Source organism: Poecilia reticulata, chromosome 22, assembly GCF_904066995.2.
Source record: "Poecilia reticulata chromosome 22, P_reticulata-male-v2, whole genome shotgun sequence".
Classification (NCBI taxonomy): Eukaryota; Metazoa; Chordata; class Actinopteri; order Cyprinodontiformes; family Poeciliidae; genus Poecilia; species Poecilia reticulata.
Window position 1 is genome coordinate 2,596,557 of NC_088851.1, and position 17,591 is coordinate 2,614,147.

General features: G+C 41.4%; 2 protein-coding genes across 2 annotated transcripts; both read right to left on the reverse strand.

The window, feature by feature from the left end:
* Positions 1 to 795: 795 nt before the first annotated feature.
* Positions 796 to 10,694, reverse strand: fbxo34 (F-box protein 34). The gene is made up of 3 exons (XM_008398909.2): positions 10,432 to 10,694; positions 5,945 to 6,097; positions 796 to 3,733 (listed from the first exon to the last, which is right to left on the reverse strand). Exon 3 carries the CDS (start codon positions 3,724 to 3,726, stop codon positions 1,855 to 1,857), a length of 1,872 nt encoding a protein of 623 aa, XP_008397131.2. The 5' UTR covers positions 3,727 to 3,733; positions 5,945 to 6,097; positions 10,432 to 10,694; the 3' UTR covers positions 796 to 1,854.
* An 804-nt stretch (positions 10,695 to 11,498) lies between these two features.
* On the reverse strand, positions 11,499 to 16,417 carry lgals3b (lectin, galactoside binding soluble 3b). The gene is made up of 7 exons (XM_081603000.1): positions 16,328 to 16,417; positions 15,281 to 15,313; positions 14,354 to 14,435; positions 12,863 to 13,125; positions 12,691 to 12,779; positions 12,398 to 12,566; positions 11,499 to 12,294 (listed from the first exon to the last, which is right to left on the reverse strand). Exons 2-7 carry the CDS (start codon positions 15,284 to 15,286, stop codon positions 12,139 to 12,141), a joined length of 765 nt encoding a protein of 254 aa, XP_081459126.1. The 5' UTR covers positions 15,287 to 15,313; positions 16,328 to 16,417; the 3' UTR covers positions 11,499 to 12,138.
* Between the last annotated feature and the right edge of the window lie 1,174 nt (positions 16,418 to 17,591).

The window sequence follows — 17,591 nt, forward strand, 5'->3', positions numbered from 1 at the left end:
ACGATGTTGGATGCCACCGTCAAACTCTTATAGTTTGCAACTTTTAATGTGCCTTAATTCTTCAGTGTTGGGGGGAGAAAACATTCAAGCTCATGGTGCCATTTTTATAAGTTATAAAAATGCTGCTCATATCAAACATGACCAACTCAAAAGAAATTTCATTTCACAATTTTACCTTGAAAATTTTGCACCTATCACTTTAACCCTCCCCCGGTCTTCAGAGATGGGGTCATTTGGACCCCACCTGTTTTTTATTCTGCGGAGTCTCACTGATTGTTTTTTTGTGGTTTTCAGAAACTGGTGGTTGTGGCTGTACAACTCTCACTTCCCCACTGTCTGACTGTGGCATTTGCTGCTCTCCTCCTGAGCATTGCGCTATGACAGCAGGAGGGTTGTTATGGATGTTGATCTATTGTAATAAATCTACTCTGATTAGAGAAACAGTCATGTCAGAATTTGACAAATCTTTGATTGGGTTCAAATTTTTGCAAAAAAATATTTCCCTTCACCTTTGTTCATCCACCAAAAACAGCTGGAGAAATCTGTGCATAAAATGAAACCCCTCCCTGCTTTCATTTGATTCAGAATCTTTCTTCTTTGGAGAATACAGGCATGCGCTGATAATGCTGTTGTCTTTCTTCATTGACAAACATTACTGATGCTTAATCTAACTGGAGAGAGCTGCCAGTCTTCCCCAGGATGCAGCACATTTTAAACCGACTTTAAATCCAAACATGGCTCCAGTCAGTCAGAGCAGAAAACCCCCGGCTGGAAGTTAAATGACGTTAGAGTAGCTAACATGAAGAAAAGAGCAGAAAGCATTTTATTAAAGCAAAACATCTTTACAGCGAAAATTTCAGCAAACAAAAAAAGTTCATGTTCATATCTTATAAATTTTTAAAATAATCTTTATTGTCAAGTTTTCCATATTGCATCGTCTCAGCAACTCAAGGCCACATTTCTCCGCATCCTACAAAGGAATACAATGATTATCTGTCAGCTAGTGGAAGCACTCGCACAAATCGAACACACACAAATCCTATGCAAAACAGACCAGATGTGTTTCTGTGTGTGTATAACAACTTACTACCTTCCCAGCTATCTGTCTCTCCTGAATGTTTCTATGATGATAGCAGATCATTCTCCCACAAGATGTGCCATCTGACTGGCTCCTCAACACCAGACAGTACTGGTGTTAGCAGCCTGACTGGTCAGATGACCAAAGATCCACTTTGGCAGCAGAGTGATGTTCTGTTCTAACTCTGGAACTTGGAAGAGTTCCAGAGGAATCCTCCTCTTCCAAAAAGGAGATCAATAAAAAATTTAAAAAAAAAACCTTAGTCTGAAAACTGAAAATGCTGAAAGGTGTCAGATTGAACAGTAGGGGGCGCCACACTGCATGCAGCGACAACATTTTTTCCGACCATTAGCTGCTTTAAATCCTAATGTTTCTTATCAAGCCTTTTTTTTCCCTCTGTGGAAATACAACGCAAACACTTCAACCTGCTGCACGGAGTTTTACTCCCAAATTAAAGCCTGCTGGTTTACTTCAAGCTGAACACAATCCCTAATTTATCCAGGGCTTTGCTGGAACAAACAGATGGCAGCAGCCAGGAAAACAATAAGGACTGTTGGATGTTAGTGATCCAGCCTGAACACATTCAGCAGGCTGCTGCAGCAGGACAAGACCAGCCTGGGAGCTGAACTTGCTTCAGTCATGACAAAACAAATTTGATGCTGGAAACCATTTTTAGTAAAAGGGTTACACATGACAAGGCATCAGCTGATAATAACTGGGACTGAGGCAGCCCCTCTGCTTTTCATACGGCTCTACACACACACACATAAAATAATTCAGCTTTCATAGTGATAGTTCCTCCTATAAATTGGCACATTGATGCTGTGAAATGCGGGCACCCAGCGGTTGTCATGGAGACCCACGTTGCAGCCGGGCGCATCCCTCTGGGCACCGTGGCAACACATCCAGTAGCCCGGCCCATACGGCAGAGCCTGGCAGTACGGCTTGTGGTGCCAGCGGCACAGAGACACATCTCCAGGGCGATAGCGCTTTTTGCACTGTTTGCAGGGGTCGTCACGGTAACGGGGATCAGACACCCAGAGCGAGTCGGCGGGCCGCACGCTGTAGTTCTCGATGACGAACTTGAAGTAGCTGCAGGTGCACTTGAGCGCGGCGAGGCTCTGGGTGGGCAGCAGCAGTAGCAGATTGACCAGCAGGTGGTGCGGCAGCAGCAGCAGGTACGACTGGGGGGCCAGCAGCTGCTGCAGCCTCTGGCGCACCCACAGAAAGTCCTGCGACACCGAGGCGCTACGGCTGAGAGGCACCGCGGAAGAGCAAGGAGGACAACCCATGGTCTTGTGGGCCTTGTTCTTCTCTGCCCTCTGGGGGGCGCTGACCGGAGGAAGGGCGGGCTCCAGATAAAAGGTTGTTCTGTAATGGGGGGTGCAGAGCGCTGGCCCCGTCTCATCAGGAGACTGGAACAGGAGGCCGGGCAGCGGTTCTTGCTCTGCACTCTGAAGGCCCGCGGTCTCCCCAGAAACCTCCTGAGACAATACAGCTGGGGTGGGGGGCAGCACCCAGGCAGGGGACTCCACCCGGACAGTGGGTTTCACCTGTAAAGGCAGCTCCACCCGGACTGCAGTCAGAGTTTCAGGTGGTCCTGATGAGGGTTGTGGCTGGGGTTGTGTCCAGCAGGAGCTGAAGCTCTTCTGTCCAGCAGCCAGCAGGACACGCCCCACCGTCCTCTTCAAGCTGTTGCTCCTAGACAGACTCATCTCGCTGCTCCTCAGACACTTGGACTCCAGCTTGGCCACCATCTCTGACACCCTGACGATGTCTGGCTCGTCCCCATCCTTGATCTCAGGCCGGGGGTTTCTGGAAAGGGTGATGGTGGTGGAGCTCCTCTGGAGGCTTAACAGAGGTTTTATGTTTGGCTGCAGCTCGCTCGCTCTCTGCTCAAGGAACGCCACCATCTCCACCACAGAGATCTTCTGCTCCTCCTCCGCTGGCGTTGGTCCGCTGGCTGGCTCCGGTGCCTCCCCACGCTGCCCACCGGGAGCCTCTGAGCACCTCGGCTCTGGTTCAGTCAGGATGTGGCTCCTCTGGTCCAGCTGGTGGTTCTGGTTGCTTAAGCACCTGCGGCGCCTCTTGGCAGAGCGATTTTCTTCCCAACTTCCCTTGGCCTTCACGGCGCGGAGCGGCCCCAGCGGAGTGCTGCCATTGGCACATGCCTTTGCAACTGGATCGCCGTGGCTCAAGCAGTGAGTTGAGCTGTAATCACCATTGTCTGCCCCATCCGTCCGTGTTGCCTCCGAAGCAAATATTGCAATCTTTTCGCGCACGTGTCCAGGTTTGATGACTGTCCACACATTCAACGCCGCATCAGCGTCCTCCGTGGCACTGCGGCACGGTCCGAGGGGAGCACTGCATCTGCTGTCGATCCGACAGGAGAGCTGCTGCCCGGTGGTGCCACGCGATGCCTTCAGATGTAGTGATGGGCCGCCGGTGCTGTAGCAGAGCCTGTTGGTTGAGATGAAGCTTAATGGAATACGACTGGTGCTGATGTTGTTCTGGTTACTGGACATCTTCATCATCAGCGTCTCCTGCTGACTACCAAAATAAGCGCTCCTCTGAGATGATGTCTGAACACGGACTGCATCCAAATGCACCTCTGAGCATAGGAGCTTTGGGTAGGACCTTAGATGCATGGCTGGCCTAAGGGAGGAGGAGAAAGTTATTTAGTTACAAAAATGATCAATCTTTATAAAGGAAAAAAATCAAATGTGCTACAGCTTTTGGATTACTTTTAAAGAATGTTGTGTACCAATCTGCTTCTTTGTGGTTCTCACATTAAATGTTGGGAAGGGTGTGGGGATGAACCAAGCCGGGATAACATGTTCAGTAGTGTGAATGTTTTGTTTAAATCAAGCAGACGGCTACGGTGCTAAACACAGCAACTCCTCTGGTTGCTTCAAGAAGTCATTGGGACTCCAATCCATTGGTAAAACTTATCAAAAGTTTGACCAAGAGGATAGGAGGGCTGAAGCGATTAGAGATCTCATAATGGAAACGACAGTGTTAGAGGGAACTACACAACCAGCTCAGTTTTTCACTCATTAGGAGATGCATCTTACCATGCCAAGTGGCCGCTACTTTAAAGTCATTATAAATGTACACAAAATAATTATACCACACAATGTCGATATGTCTATAGAATATACTGTCATGGCCAAAAGTTTTGAGAATGACACAAATATTATATTTTCACATGATCTGCTGCCCTCTGGTTTTCATGTGTGTATGTCAGATGTTTTCATCACATACAGAAAAACAATAGCAATCATATTATGAGTAACAAAAGCTTTTATTGACAAAATGAGTTAATGCAGCAAGTCAATATTTGCAGTGTTGACCCCTCTTCTTCAGGACCTCTGCAATTCTCCCTGGCATGATCTCAATCAACTTCTGGACCAAATCCGACTGATAGCCGTCCATTCTTGCACAATCAATGCTTGCATTTTGTCAGAATTCCTAGGATTTTGTTTGTCCACCCGTCTCTTGATGATTGACCACAAGTTTTCAATGGGATTAAGATCTGGGGAGTTTCCAGGCCATGGACCCAAAATCTCTATGTTTTGTTCCCTGAGCGAGTTAGTTATCACCTTTGCTTTATGGCAAGGTGCTCCATCATGCTGGAAAAGGCTTTGTTCATCTCCAAACTGCTCTTGGACGGTTGGGAGAAGTTGCTCTTGGAGGACATTCTAGTACCAATCTTTATTTATGGCTGTGTTTTTAGGCAAGACTGTGAGAGAGCCCTGCGACAGACTGGCGACCTGTCCAGGGTGACCCCGCCTCTCGCCCGGTACGCTAGCTGGAGATGGGCACCAGCACCCCTCCCGACCCCACTGAGGGACAAGAGTGTAAGAAATTGGATGGATGGGATGTGAGAGAGCCGACTCCCTTGGCTGAGAAGCAACCCCACACATGAATGGTTTCAGGATGTTTTACAGTTGGCATGAGACAAGACTGGTGGTAGCGCTCACCTCGTCTTCTCCCAACAAGCTGTTTTCCAGATGTCCCAAACAATCGGAAAGGGGATTCATCAGAGAAAATGACTTTACCCCAGTCCTCAGCAGTCCACTCCCTGTACCTTTTGCAGAATATCAGTCTGTCCCTGATGTTTTTCCTGGAGAGAAGTGGCTTCTTTGCTGCCCTCCTTGAGACCAGGCCTTGCTCCAAGAGTCTCTGCCTCACAGTGCGTGTAGATGCACTCACACCTGCCTGCTGCCATTCCTTAGCAAGTTCTGCACTGCTGGTAGCCCGATCCCGTAGCTGAAACGCTTTTAAGAGACGGTCCTGGCGCTTGCTGGTCTTTCTTGGGCGCCCTGGAGCCTTTTTAGCAACAATGGAACCTCTCTCCTTGACGTTCTTGATGATGCGATAGATTGTTGACTGAGGTGAATCTTTCTAGCTGCTCTTCCCCGTTAGGCCATTTTTGTGCAGTGCAATGATGACTGCAGGTGTTTCTTTAGAGATAACCATGGTTCACAGAAGAGAAACGATGATGCCAAGCACCAGCTTCTTTTTAAAGTGTCCAGTGGTGTCATTCTTACTTAATCATGACAGATTGATCTGCAGCCCTGTCCTCATCAACACCCACACCTGTGTTAATGGAGCCATCACTGAAACCATGTTAGCTGGTCCTTTTAAGGCTGCAATAAAGTTGAAATGTGTTTTGGGGGATAAAGTTCATTTTCTGGGCAAATATTGACTTTGCAATTAATTGCTGTTAAGCTGATCACTCTTTATAACATTCTGGAGTTTATGCAAATTGCAATTATAAAAACTGAAGCAGTAGACTTTGTAAATATTAACATTTGAATCATTCTCAAAACTTTTGGCCATGACTGTAGTAATTGTGATTACCTTGACAGCACATATTGATTTCCCAGTGGTGTTAGAGGTGAGATCCAGGTTGATGTGAAAGTTTCTCTGGTTCTAAAGCTTCATATCTTGCGTGTCGCTTCTTGTCCAACTCCACTAACTTCAGGAAAGCAGACTGAACATGAGAGACTACCTCTGCATAGAACATAGTACAAAAACAAAACCTGTAAATATGAGTTAAAACGTTACAAGATGATAGATGAATCATCCTAGAGAGATTTAATCCAGCAACAACAAACTGACTTGTAATGTAATCTCTTTAATAATAATGTCATATCATTAACAGGGAGGTTCTAGAAGTGCTTGAGTAGAAGACAACTGGAATATTTCTCTTGTCTATGGTGTCAAACTCGAGAGCCACTCCAGGACTGGAGTTTGGTGTCCCCAGGTGTTTCTCCAACCGCCACATTAGAGCGACATGCAGCACAGTCCGGTTACCGCTCAGGTTTTAGAACGTTCCACAGTCAGAGCCACTACAGCATTCTAACCATTTAATGTCCCTTTAATATGAGGCCATTGAAACTTCCAGGAATGCGCAGAATTTTTTTTCTTGCTGTGCAATGCATAAATGTTTGGGTACTGCAGGCCAGAGGTCATCTTTAAAACAAATATTCATAATGAATATGTATGAGCTCATCCTTGAGAAAATTTTTTTACATTTCAGAAATTTCAAATATTACAGGTTAAACTAGAAATGAGTCATCTTAAAATTATTTACTTGTACAATTGTATTCTTCACATTTTAATTCAGTCTCATAAATGCAATTGTTTCATTTCAATTTTTGCCAAGAGAAATGTTATTTTGACAAGGAGGAACAATACGTTTATTAAAATCTAATCAGAGGCAGGTGCATATTTCACCATCTAAAGGGCAGACTACTATTCTCCAAACATGCCCATTATGTCCATTTGGTATTTGGTCCAGTCTTCTACCACTGACTACATTATGTAAAAAAAAAAAAAAACTATAGCTGAATATTTTTGCTCAAACAGACTTAAGCTTAATCTCCTTGTGACCAAAGTAGAATTTAACCATTGATTTTTAGAAATATCTTCAGCTAAATTAGTGCTTGATTGGTCCGTTCCAATTTCCTTCATTTTGAGTGATCAGTGATTGGCCAATACTTACTGATTATTTTCACAAATCTTATCAAACTCCACAAAGTTCTGAAATTCACCTACTGTACCGTTTAGCTCTGCTGTGAGAAATTGCTGCCCACCAGGTCAAGTGCGCCGACTTTTCATTTTTTCATATGTAGCAAAAACAAGTTTGTATTGATTCACGGGTATTCTTTGATATCTTTTAATTAAATAAAGTTGGTTGATTGAGGGTGTATTATGACCCTAACACCCGTCAATGACAGTTAAAAGACAAAAAAAAAAAGTTAGTATTGATCTAACCCAGCAGGTCAGGCTTCTTAAAGATCTGTGACTGACCAGAGAACTGCAATCAGTGCACCCCTAATGTAGACAGCTGGTGGTGTATCAGAATATGCTCCACATGTCACCCCTACATACCTAGAGGTCTGAGGAATACAACAAATATGTTTGCTGGATCATGCTTTGTGCCATGCAAGATGCCTACAATGACAATATTGTGACAAGCCCTTGTGAAATTTCCATAGCAACCACTGCCAATATGATTTTATTTCATTCAAAGCTCAGTTTTCCACAGAGCCCATCCACCTCATTCCCCCATGTGGAAATTTCCAGAGTGTACAGACTGTTTACAGGTGAGGCAAGAGGCACTGTTGAACATGCAAGGAAACCTTTCAGAGTTACAAAGTTTTCCATGTCAGATGTTGGACTAGTAGTGGACAGATCACTTGATTATGAAGGAACATGTTCAACGTTGAGGCGACATTAGGCAGAGGACTTTTAGTGCAAAGTGAGGCCAGATGATGATTTTGGGAGATTTTGGGGCTTCATCATCAAAATTGCTCAGAGTTACTGGATGCCACAAGGGTAGCTTACAAACTGACAAAAGTATAGATTAGAAGAATTTGGTTGAAACATTCATTGTATGATTTGTGTTGTTTCAATAAAGATTATCAACTTTTACACAGTGCAGAATTTATTTTAAACCTAAAAAGTATTTCTTTCTGTAAGAAAACTGTGTTATATGGTGCTGTTCTAAAAGCTCCTTTCTGAACAGAGTGTTGGTCTGTGATAGTGGAATCACTGATTATCACTAGCTTCTGATGGTGGCGACAACATGTCAAGACATTTCAGGTATCCCACATGTAACGCGTCCACAGACATGGTCAGTCTGGCACAATAGTTTACTTTTTATAATAACTGTGTTGTGGTTTTCTTTGTTTTTGTAAGTATTGGCAAGATTTGTGTAACCAGGTCATTTTTTACCTTGTTTATATAACCTGTTTTTAGCTAGATAAATTACTCATTATCCGTGTTTCCATTACAAAAGTTGTGCACACAACTTTGCTAATATTTTGCTCATGTCAAAAAAAACAAACAAAAAAACTGAATTTTGCAATTGCTGCGTTTACATTAAACAAGAAACACAATTAAAAATCACATGTGAATTTGTTCACATGATAAATCACGCAGAAACATGCCATAATCCTCCAAGTATTTCCTGTTGTCTTCTTCGTGGTTTGCATCAATGGTAACATCAGGTTGTTGATCAAGTGACTTGTGTGATGTGAAAAAAAGTGTTTCCATTGCAGTTTTGCAAAATAAAGTAAATTTTATAAGCCCTCCAAAAATAAATAAACTTCTCATCCTAGTGCCAAAACCTTTACTGAAAAGAGTTTTTCTTTTTCCAAAATTGGCAGGCTTCCTTTAAGCAAATTTATTTGCTTAATGTCAAATTGCCCAGTTATATGTTCAGCTAGTGTCCAGGGACAACAGATGAAAAATAGCCATTTGGCTAATTCTGGAACATTTACAAAAATGTCAATTAATGAGCATTGTCCCCACCAAATAAATTACATTTAAATGAAACCTAAAAGAAGAGATTCCCCAGCAGAAATGACTGTATTGGAGCCATTTGCTCTTAAGATCCATTGGCAGTTGGCATCTATTTACAAAGCTACAGCTGATTGAAGACCTCTACAGTCTATGCAACCGCAGCAACACTGTGCTCTTCACACACATACCTCAGCAACCAGGCTTCTAGCCTAGACACTACAGATCATCTCAGTGTACAGTTCAGAGTGCATTACAGGACAAACAGCTGGGATCAATACAACATCATCCAGAAAGCATGTTCTGGAGAGCAGCACACAGGAGGATGCTCACTGCATTGCTGAACATGTCTGATTATTTACACATCAGGAGATGATAACGTGAGAAGAGTTACAACAGATTCACGAGTTTTTGGCTACAATCTCAAATTAATTGTCTGTTCACCTTTACCCATGTTACCTTGACGCTGATGACTGAAAATTGATCGCAGAACATGTTTAAAAGGCATGTTTGATGCCACTTTCCTATTGATGGAGAAGTGGGGGAGGCAGGGAGACCAAAAGCTCCTTAACCCACCTCAGTAGAAGCTTCTATTCCTACTCAATATCACTGACAGCCAAGGAAGGTCAGAAATCTCCTTCTGGAAGTCATGAAACGTTCCAAAGTAGTCATATGGCGATAAATAAATGTTTGACAGCAGCAATACTATAACTAATAATCAGTATCACTGACGATTTTGGCAGCAGCAGGAATTATTGCTTTTTTTGCTTTAAATAAAACAGAAAATCGATGTAAATAAATTTCTGCTTGAACTTTGTGTGTAGGTATGAAGATAGTAAACTTCCTCAGTTATCCTATAAAATACTGTGGTGCACTTTATTCTATTAATATATTCATTACAGAAACTGATAGAAATGGCCAAATCTTTACTTCCTTATCACGCAACTTGCTTTCTGACTGCGTCTTCATAGCCAGCTGTTTAGCCGAAGCTAAACAGCTGGCTACTTTACGTAGAGCAGTAAAGGGAAAGGAACCTGGAAGTATCCGTAGTTTTATGGGGGGGGTAGTGGGGCCCATACGTCATTTTTATTTTCCCGTTTCTAAAAACAAAACCCTGTGTGCGAACCCTGCTAAGAAGTCGGTGATTGTGGAGACAGCACTGAACAGTCTGATAAACAACTGCTGTGTCTGCAGTACGAAAAAAACCGAGACCGTGCTGGGCCTGTTCATCACCTCCACCCCGCTTATGCCACTTTCCTTGGGGTTCAGAATGTTAACGGCTGCATTCCACAGCTGATCCATACACAGCCAACGAAGTGTCGGAGGCACGGTTAGCAAACAACCGCTTGAACTGGTCAAGTTAGTTAGCTGCGACTAGTTGAAACCATTGCAACCGCAGAAAATTGATTAGCTGTAATGCTAGCTAGCGCAGAGCAGCGAAGCAGGCAAACAGATCATTTAAAAATACAGGAGCTCGTTGAAACCTAGTATGTTTTCACATAAATTCAAACGATTTAAAGTCGAAGAGGCACACTTACCTGAAGAAGGCAGAATCTCCGTCTTTGCTACAGGAAATAAAAACAAAAAACTAGGCTAGTAGCTGGAACAGCAGCTAAACTCCACTGTTTTCCAGTTTGTTTCTGTTTTTTACCGGCCCGAAGCTGCGGTCAGTTAATTTAGCTGCTTGTTTAAGTCTTTTACTTTCCAAAGCAACTTGGCTACTAAAAAGCTCGCCCTTCGTGGCTTTATAGCAGCTCTATTGTAAACGACCAAAATACGTAAACTCGCAGCTCTACGTCATTACGTCACAACTTAAAAGGGAAGTGTAAGGTAAAAAACAAATGAAATATTGGTCTGTTATCTTTGACACTCAGTTGCAACCATTTTGTGGTGTAAAAAGAGACTATTGGATAAAGGTCTGACCCTCTTAAAATGCATCAAAATCTAGCAGACTTTGGTGCATTTCAGAGAACCATCAGGCTTCTCTGAAACCTGATGGCTTTATGTCATTTCATTTAGGAGCAATTATAAATGCAATCAAAAATAACTTAACTAATTTAGCCTCCCTTTTTTGTCTTAATTCTCTTCTTCTACATGTTCTTAATTTTTTATTTTTCATTTTAATTGTACAATAATCTGGATCCAAAATCTTATCTAGAGGTTCTTTGTAGTAAGTCAACACTGGTATATACTTCCACAGTTGAATATTGTTCATGGGTCGAATGATTTTTCATGTCAATCTTGAACTTACTACTTCCACAATCTCACCTTAGACAATTCAATTCAGTTCAAAAATACTTTACTAATTCCAAAGAGAAATTAAACAGTATTAGACCATCTAGTTGTTATAGAATGGCTCTTGGCATAAAGGATATACTGTAGCTGTTTGTATTACAGCAATTCTGAAGGAGCCTCTGACTCAAGACACTCTGTGCTATTTGCAAAAAACTGGCGATTTTACAAAGGAATCTGTTGCACTGCCATACGACACTTTTTCAAAACAACTTGACCTACAACCCTTGCAAAAAAATATTTTCTTTTCAATCTCTTGGTGTCAAATTAAAACTTGTATTTCTCACCTAGAAAGTAGAAAGTAAACATTGAACCAGGTAAACCATTACATTTTAATGAGAAAAACACATTTGCGCCTTTCAAAATGTGTACCACTCATAACAGAAATGTGAAACTACACATGTGACATCAAGTCAAAACGGGATTTCTGTCAGGCACTGAGCAACACAGCCATTTATTTTATTCAGTATGAGTCAACTTACTTTTAAAACTAAAACCTTGTCAATGTCTGTTGATCGACAATAGATTGGACTTCTATAAATTATCTAGAAAAAAGAGAGCAGAATAATCTGCTGATTACCACTGAATACCTGGGAATGATTGTCCATGGCTCAAATCTCTTTTGATTATTATTATTAGACTTTTTTAAAAATGTTCTGTAGAAATAACAATCATCTTCAGCTGTAGATCATCTGATAATCTGGAGGTCCACCAAAGACCACCTTTGCTGTGTTTTAAAAAGATCTGGTAGATCTTAGATCTATGAAGGATTCTTAGCTGTTCTAAAAAAAATTTCATGAATTTGTGACTGTTCTCTGTAGGTTAAGGGAAATGTTATTCTTTTAAGATTTCCGACAGAGCCACAGTATATCTCAAATAGATTTGCAGTTGATCTCCAAAGGTGTTTTGTTTGTTTGTTTGAATGGTACATCTCCAGTAATGTCAAAGACTTCTCAGATGTTCTCAACACGAACATCTGAAAGGGTGAGGTCACAGTGGATGTCAAGTTTGTTGATGGACCTCAGGTTGGTTATCCGATGTTTGTATTCAAGAATGTGGGAATTGTTAACAGCCACCTTGAACTCTGTGCTGGTGCACAATATCTTCATCTGCAAAAAAAATAACATTAATAACATGTTAGTGAACTAGACTCTGAAAACGCAGCGGATTCACAGACACCTTTATTCCCTAAGACGGTAGAAAATGTCTGACCTCAAATGGCTGACCCGGGACAAAGGGAAACTGATTCCCATCCCTCTCCTCTTTCCCCCACTTCTCGCCAATGAGTGAGTTCCTGACAAGAGTCTTTCTTCCGGCTTCATTGAAGCGAGGATTAAAGTGAAAGGCGATATCATTGCCTGCAGACAAGTTCACCGTGAACCTGATTGACAACAAGGACACAAAAGCAGAGTGATTTCTTTTGTGGTTTAGCATCCTATATTTCATACAAATATGATAGCCAGTAGAGAAATATGTTTGATTAAACCCTCAGTGTTGCTACTGACTTCTCAGCATTGGGTTTTACAGTTCCCTTGATGGTGATCAGTAGTTTATCATATATTCCCATTGGCAGTCTCTCTTCATAGGGAACAGCCTGTCGAAAAGTAAAGTAATTAACACATCTCCTTTTCTGTCCATATTTCTTGATGTATTTCTCATTTTCTTTGGTTTTCTTACAAGATTCTTGTAGGGTGCGGCTGGCATAGCTGGTCCAGGTCCACTTGAACCAGGACCACTTGGGAATCCACCAGGTGCAGTGGGTTGACTTGGGTTCCCTCCTGGCCACATATTATTGCCTCCAGATTGGCCTCCAGGCCACATCGGGTTGGGGGCAGGTTGACCACCAGGCCACATCGGGTTGGGGGCAGGTTGCCCACCAGGCCAGGTGGGGTTGGGGGCAGGTTGCCCACCAGGCCAGGTGGGGTTGGTTGCTGGCTGACCTGAGTCAAAATGACATTATTCAATTTTAATGATCAATTCACCTTTTTTATATAAAGCTATATTTGTTGGCAAAATGCATCTCAAGACAATTACAAAAGAAAAATCTGTGTCGTTCTTAATATTCTTGGATTTTTATGTTTTGACTATGGACCTCAGACACCATATCGAAAATATATTTCAAATTATCTTTTACAAAAAAACAAGATATTGTCAGAAATGAAGACTGAAGTAGGTGAGAAACTAATCCATAATAGACCCAGAAGCTCCCTCTCCTCATGGGTGAAGCACCAGTGGCATCTGTGAGTTTTCTACCACAGACTTGCAGGAATTTAATGGCGGACTCCAGTGGCATTCTGGGACCTTGAAGAGACTAACAGATGGCTTTGTCTAGCAGAAGTAGAGGGCAGGAGGTAGATGGTGTATTTTTGTTAAAGAGCTTATCGTTGGATTCAAAATACTGCTTTTGAACCTGAAAGGTGTCAGTCTGGCATCCATCATCTACCAACAGAGCTCCCATTTGAGTGAGACAATATCTGGTGATGTCATGACTGGCGAAGAGGTCAAAGACTGCCTTCAAATGGAGGCCAGTCAGAAAGTTTGTGTGGCCAGCATATATGTTCCAATGCCTCCAGATTCCATGATCTTAGAGTAAAAGCAGATAAAGGCAGCAGCAATCTGGATGAAATCTTCAATATTTTGGAAGGAATCAGCAACACTTTGGCAAAGAAAGTTACTTCTTAACTGGATGAGCCTCAACCAGTATGAACAGTGTTGATGCTTAGTTGATGTTGAGAAGAGTGAACATAGGGGATTTTAATTACCCAAACACTATTTTAGTGAGTATTAAGGGAAGGTCCAAACCATATGGCTCCACATCTTTAAAATCTCCTCAAAACATTGGCTTTCCCAACATTTTTAGGACTTCCTTACTCATATTATTTACTGTACATATCCACAGTCGCTGATTAAAACGATTCAGCATTTGGAGGAATTGCCCAAGATTGTACCAAAAATTTGGTACAAGCGGAAACCAGAGACAGGTCTGTAAACTATTTATCTTCAAGGAACTGGTATGACTAGATTAGCCAAAAGACAATTTAAGTGTTGGCATAGTGTTACAGCCAGCAGTCACTCAGTACAGTGGGTGAAGTTCACTGAATACAGAGGAGAAGGTGCAAGATATGTACGCCTACGTTAAACAACAAAAGAGTAATTGAATGCTTCTACCTGGCCAGGTGGGGTTGGCAGGCCAAGGTCCTCCTGATTGGTTGTTGCCGCCAGAGGGCCAGTCACCAAGAGCATCTGAAAGCTGTAAAGAGAGAGAAAGTAAAGACACCTCTAAACTCAAGGTCATCACACATTCATGAAGCTATGTAGAGTCGGGGATATATCTGGTAATATTTAAAGGTAGTAAAATATTTCAACAGGTTGATTGTTGGTGATTCCAAGATGCTTTATTGTCAACAGATGAGCTGTCAGATAAAGTTTGAATCGAATAGTAATGTGATCCAGCATCCTAGGATTTCATAAATAAGTATTTGTTGTCAACTGGTGCTATATAAATAAACAGAACTGAAGCATTACAGTTGTATGTTCAGTGTAGTTATATTGCCATGTTGTGGTTTGCAAAAGACACAAAGGCAGACAGTTACAGTGAAAGAACAGAAATCTTAACTGACTAGGAAATGATAAAAATCCAAACAACCCAGGATAATGATATGTATTTGTTTTTACAAAACACTAAAACTGGGTCTCCTGCACTCATTGGACCCTGCTAATTACATATTGGTCTGTAAGTGTAATACATGAAAGTGAAAGGAAATAAATAAATATCCTAAGATACATGGCTAATGGGTTAGGCCAGTTGATAAGAATGTCGTATTTCTGCACTTCAGACTTAGAATCAACATCTCTTACATTTAAAAGTTCACTTTTATTCTGGAGCCATTATTACCTGTCCCTTGGGTACTTTCCCAGGAACTGCCTGATTTTATTTCAATGTTTCTTTTATTTCAGTCATGAAAAGTAAATATGATTTTAAAGGTGGGGTTTACTTCCATGTTGGGTCTGTTGCATTTTAATCAAATTAACATGGAAAGAATACAATAAACACAAAAATTCTGTTACTCATGCCAATAAGTAAATCAGACTTACATCCATCGTGCTCTTCTGTGAACTAAAATCCAACTGGAAACAGCAAATAAACAACAGGTGAGAAAAACACCAAACATTTTTCTATTTACTATTAATCTGGAAATAGTTTTTACAAATGAATATGAATGCAAAATGTAGAAGTGAGGATATCTGAACAGGTTTAATTCAAATCAGTTTAAAATGTGTTTTTTTAGTTTAGTTAATATCCTTAAACTCTAACATGTGTTACGCCAGGGAAAACCACAGATTTTCACATCTTCTCTCTTATGCAATCCTTCACCCCAAGTGTTTCTGAGACATGTGGTGACAGTGGGTAGAACATATGTCTATGATCAGTAATCCATTATTAAAGTTTCACATTTGTAATTTCATTTAAAATATTGTTCTCTTTAACTTCTGGATTTATCAGCCAATGTCAATATCCTCAAATAGATCCACAGTAGTGGAAGCTATTGTTTGCGTCAAGTCTTGCTTTGGTTCTTTTCAGCCCCTCCCAACAAACTAATGTTGTTGTTTTTTTTTCACTTCTAAAAAGATATGACAATAAACATTCTGCGAACTCAATTTCAGCAATGTTTGTTTTATGTAAAAGTACATATGTGTCTCCTGTAATACCATGGCACTAAAACTCACATTTCTGTCGGATGTTTATTCATCAGCTAATGGTTGGCAACCTCAGTGAATTCCTTTTCTGGCCTCTCTCTGTGCAACTGGGTGTTGTTGCAGTCCACTTCCCTGTATATTTGCATGCCTAGCTGTGTACACATGGTTATTTCGGTACACACTGAGTTTTATTCAGTGCCAGACTTCTTTCAAATCCTTAGTATCAGCTTCCTTGAAACTCAAAATGAAAGTGTTTCCCGTTTCTGTGCTTTCCTCGACAGTAAAGAGTAAAATTGCCTCAGGTCATCTCAATGAAACGATTCACAAGTTTAATAATGTCGATCTCTGAGTCAGTTCAAATCTGTGCAGGGAAGTTTTACTAGAACTGCTTGCTCTTTTTAGAAAGAGTCAATCATGAATGTAAGAAGAGGAAAAGAGACGTACCTGTTTGCTGGAGAACGGCTCACTGTCAGGCTGTAGAACATGAGAGTGAATTTAAGTGCAGAGCCACGCCCTGTTTTCCTGCTGAGACCTGTTCCTGTAACTAAATCATAACGGCCATTTGTTTATTCTACAGCTAATCCAAACCTAAAGAATGTTTGATTTGTGCTTCACCTTCATCTCTGGACACGTTTTTTTTTTTTTTTGTCCATCAGAGGAAAATGGGTCCAGATTAATTTTAGTACCAGTAACCAGGGGCACGGTATAGGGGGGAATTCTAAGGGCCCTTGATGACAGGGAGCCCTCCACAAAAAACAAACAAACAAAATAATGTACAGAATTTTTTTTTAAAAATCGGCGCCCTGTCAATTACTGTTATTGTGTGTGTGTGTGTGTGGGGGGGGGTTATTGTTTTTAGCAGTAAAAATTAAATGTTACCACTCCCAGACCAAAAAGTACATATCTATATTTACTATAGAGAGATAAGAAAAAGAAAAAGACATGAGTGTGAAATTGTAACAGTTTTTCTCCAAGAGAGGTGAGTAGACTGTGTGAGATTATCAACCATTCAGCATAGTTAGCTTAGCTACAGACTACTGTTTGCCAATGCATTTAATGAATTAAGGAAAATAAATACAAAGATATTCATATATTTAATTTGTCCCTGTACCTCTTACCACACTTAACCACAGATGAGTCAGTCAGCACTGCAGCAGCTCGAACCACCATACCAGCATAAACCCTCTTCCCTGATCCAGTGTAAAACCGTACTGTAAGTAAAAAACAGCCTCCTGTCTGGACTGCAGCCAGTCCACACAGTTTTACCTTGGCTCGCATTTAAATTATGTTGCCACGTCCCTCCTGACCTGTCCTCTCCTAAGTGAAATTAAAGTTGCAGTATGTAACTTTTATTAAAAAAATATATAAATTTTTTTACATATTTGCTAAAACTCTCATTGAGCTGTGACAGTGTGGCATGAGAGATAATTTGTGAAAACATTATTTTCTCTGCCTTCTTCCAGTGCTATCTAGAAACAACCAATCAGAGGCAGGAGGTGGGTTTTAGAGCTGTCAATCACAATCTCATGTGGCTACTCATCCTCCCTCCCCCTTGCTCTGTGCTATGCTGTAGCTAGAATAGAACAGAGCTATGCAGATTCAAACTGAATGCTCAGTTTAGTTAGCATAGCTACCAATGACAGCAGATAAACAGTTTTCCTGTAACAATAAATTGTTTCTCCGCCATTAGCACATTTAGCAGTGAGTG